Genomic DNA, 2,008 nt, shown 5'->3' with positions numbered 1-2,008 from the left:
CCCACACACACACACGTACACACGTACGCAGATTGAGATAGATAGATACAGACAGACAGACAGACAGACAAAGGGAGAACAATAGATAGAGAGAAGAAATAGGGAAACAGAGAGATCATAACCTAAAGAGGTCTCTTCTGTAAAGGATGATACATGATCCTCGGCCTCTTTCCCTTTGTGGTAGTGGGTTACAGGGAAGGGGAGGAAGGGGAAAGGAAGAAGGGATAGGTTTGAGAATGAGGTCGAGGGTCTCAAATGAAAGCAGGATCGTCGGTTCCACACCACAAAACGTGCAGTGGACGTGTGTGACAATGTGACAACAGCATTATCAGCCACTCAAGGTCGTGCGTGCTAGAAATTTAATCCTGTCAGAGGGTCCATTTTATTCTTATTCATTATTCTTTGAACGGAAGTGATACGACTGTCTCTTCGCTGTTTCTTTTTCCGTCTTTCGCGCACTTTTCATAAGTGATTTTCGCTCACCTGGCCTGGTGTAAAGAGATTCTTTCTGACATGGGTGTGTATATTATTGTTTTTCAGAGAAAAAAAACCCCTTTCGTTCATCTCCGCGCTAACTATATAATCAATTATCTATATCTCTATACTATATTAAATTGTGAAAGTTTGTCACTTTGGCCGCCTAAAAGTTCCGAACCACTTAACTTTCGAATTTGAATAAAATCAAAGATGGTTCACAATCATTTAAAGGGAGCACATTTATATTAAGGAGTATGAAGTCAGTATAGTTTAACTTTTGGTTTTTCTTTATTTTCGTTCAGATCTAATCTTGGGAAAGTCCGTCTTCTTAGACGCCATTGTAAACAAGTGGGGCCTCTGTTCACAAGCAGTGCGCCACTGATTCCACACCTTAGAAATTATGTAGTGTACAAACACAAAAGCGGAATAAAGGATTAATCTTTTGATTATTATATTATATTAGTGAAAGTTCGCCATTTTGGCCGCCTAAAACTGAACTTTCGAATGTGAAAAATCTAATAGTGGTTCGGAATCATTTAAAGGGTGCACAGTTTTATCGAGGAGTCTGAAGTCACCTGTAGTTTAATTTTCAGATTTTTGCCTACATCTCTCTTTCAATTGATTATTTGCAGATTTTTCTCTTGCATACATATTCCTCTAGCGGTGATTGTGTTTTCTTGTTCTGTTTCTTTTAGAGGTGTGACTTTCTAATGTTATCTTTGAATTGTGTGTTTCGTGCAATTCATTCAATAATAACTGAAAGGGGGCGAGGGTAGGGGGGTTGGATGGGTAGGAGAGGTCGAAGGGAGGAGTGAGGGATGAAGGGGGGGGGGGGTGGGGGGGGGGGAGGGTTGAGAGTGGCCGAATTGTTAGCGAGCACAGGCTCACGAATGGTTTTAATCAATTTTGGACAGTAGTCATTAGGGTGTGTCCTTCGGCGAGATTCGGTAACCCCAGCTCAAACCAATTTGCTGCACATTACCGACCTGAGACTGCGTGTTTGCAAAGTTGTCATGTGAAATACAGTATGTTTTGTAAAGCAAATGTCATTAAATGAACTAGTAAAAGCACCCGTTCTACGAATGGAATAATAATGAAGATCTATTAGGAAAGTTAAGAAGAGGAAAAATACTGACATAGATCTAGATCTACACACTGAACACAAAATATCATTCGGCGCAGTTCGGCGTGTGCGCTAAATCCACTGCAAGAGAAATCTACTTTCAATACTTCCATGACTGTTTATCTTGATCTAGATCTATATACTAGACACATGCGACTACACACAGGGCGTAAACCGGGCTACGATTGGCTGAACCTTTGACTTTGACCCATGAATACATTAAGTAGACCTACGGTAGTCTACTCTTGGCGCTTTCGAAGACACCCTCCCTGTCACTCTCACCACCCTCCCTCTGCAGTGCTTTCTGGCCTCCTCTATCTCTTCCTTTCCCTCTCTTTCACTCTCTCTCCCTTTCTCTCTCTCTGTCTGTCTCTGTCTGTCTGTCTGTCTGTCTGTCTGTCTGTCTGT

The 2,008-nt window shown here is 41.7% G+C and overlaps 1 protein-coding gene across 1 annotated transcript in view; it reads left to right on the top strand.

Annotated features, from left to right (window-relative positions):
- Positions 1-336: 336 nt before the first annotated feature.
- The window catches only part of LOC101845115 (solute carrier family 40 member 1), a gene marked incomplete in the record, with an annotated part of 15,997 nt that continues 14,325 nt past the window's right edge, over positions 337-2,008 (top strand). Inside the window, 1 exon segment of the mRNA XM_035971117.1 lies at positions 337-517. Coding sequence (XP_035827010.1) covers positions 514-517 — 4 coding nt within the window.

Source organism: Aplysia californica, unplaced genomic scaffold (assembly GCF_000002075.1).
Source record: "Aplysia californica isolate F4 #8 unplaced genomic scaffold, AplCal3.0 scaffold00380, whole genome shotgun sequence".
Taxonomy (NCBI): Eukaryota; Metazoa; Mollusca; class Gastropoda; order Aplysiida; family Aplysiidae; genus Aplysia; species Aplysia californica.
Note: the sequence above shows the minus strand (reverse complement) of the source record. Positions and strands in the feature narration are given on the sequence as shown.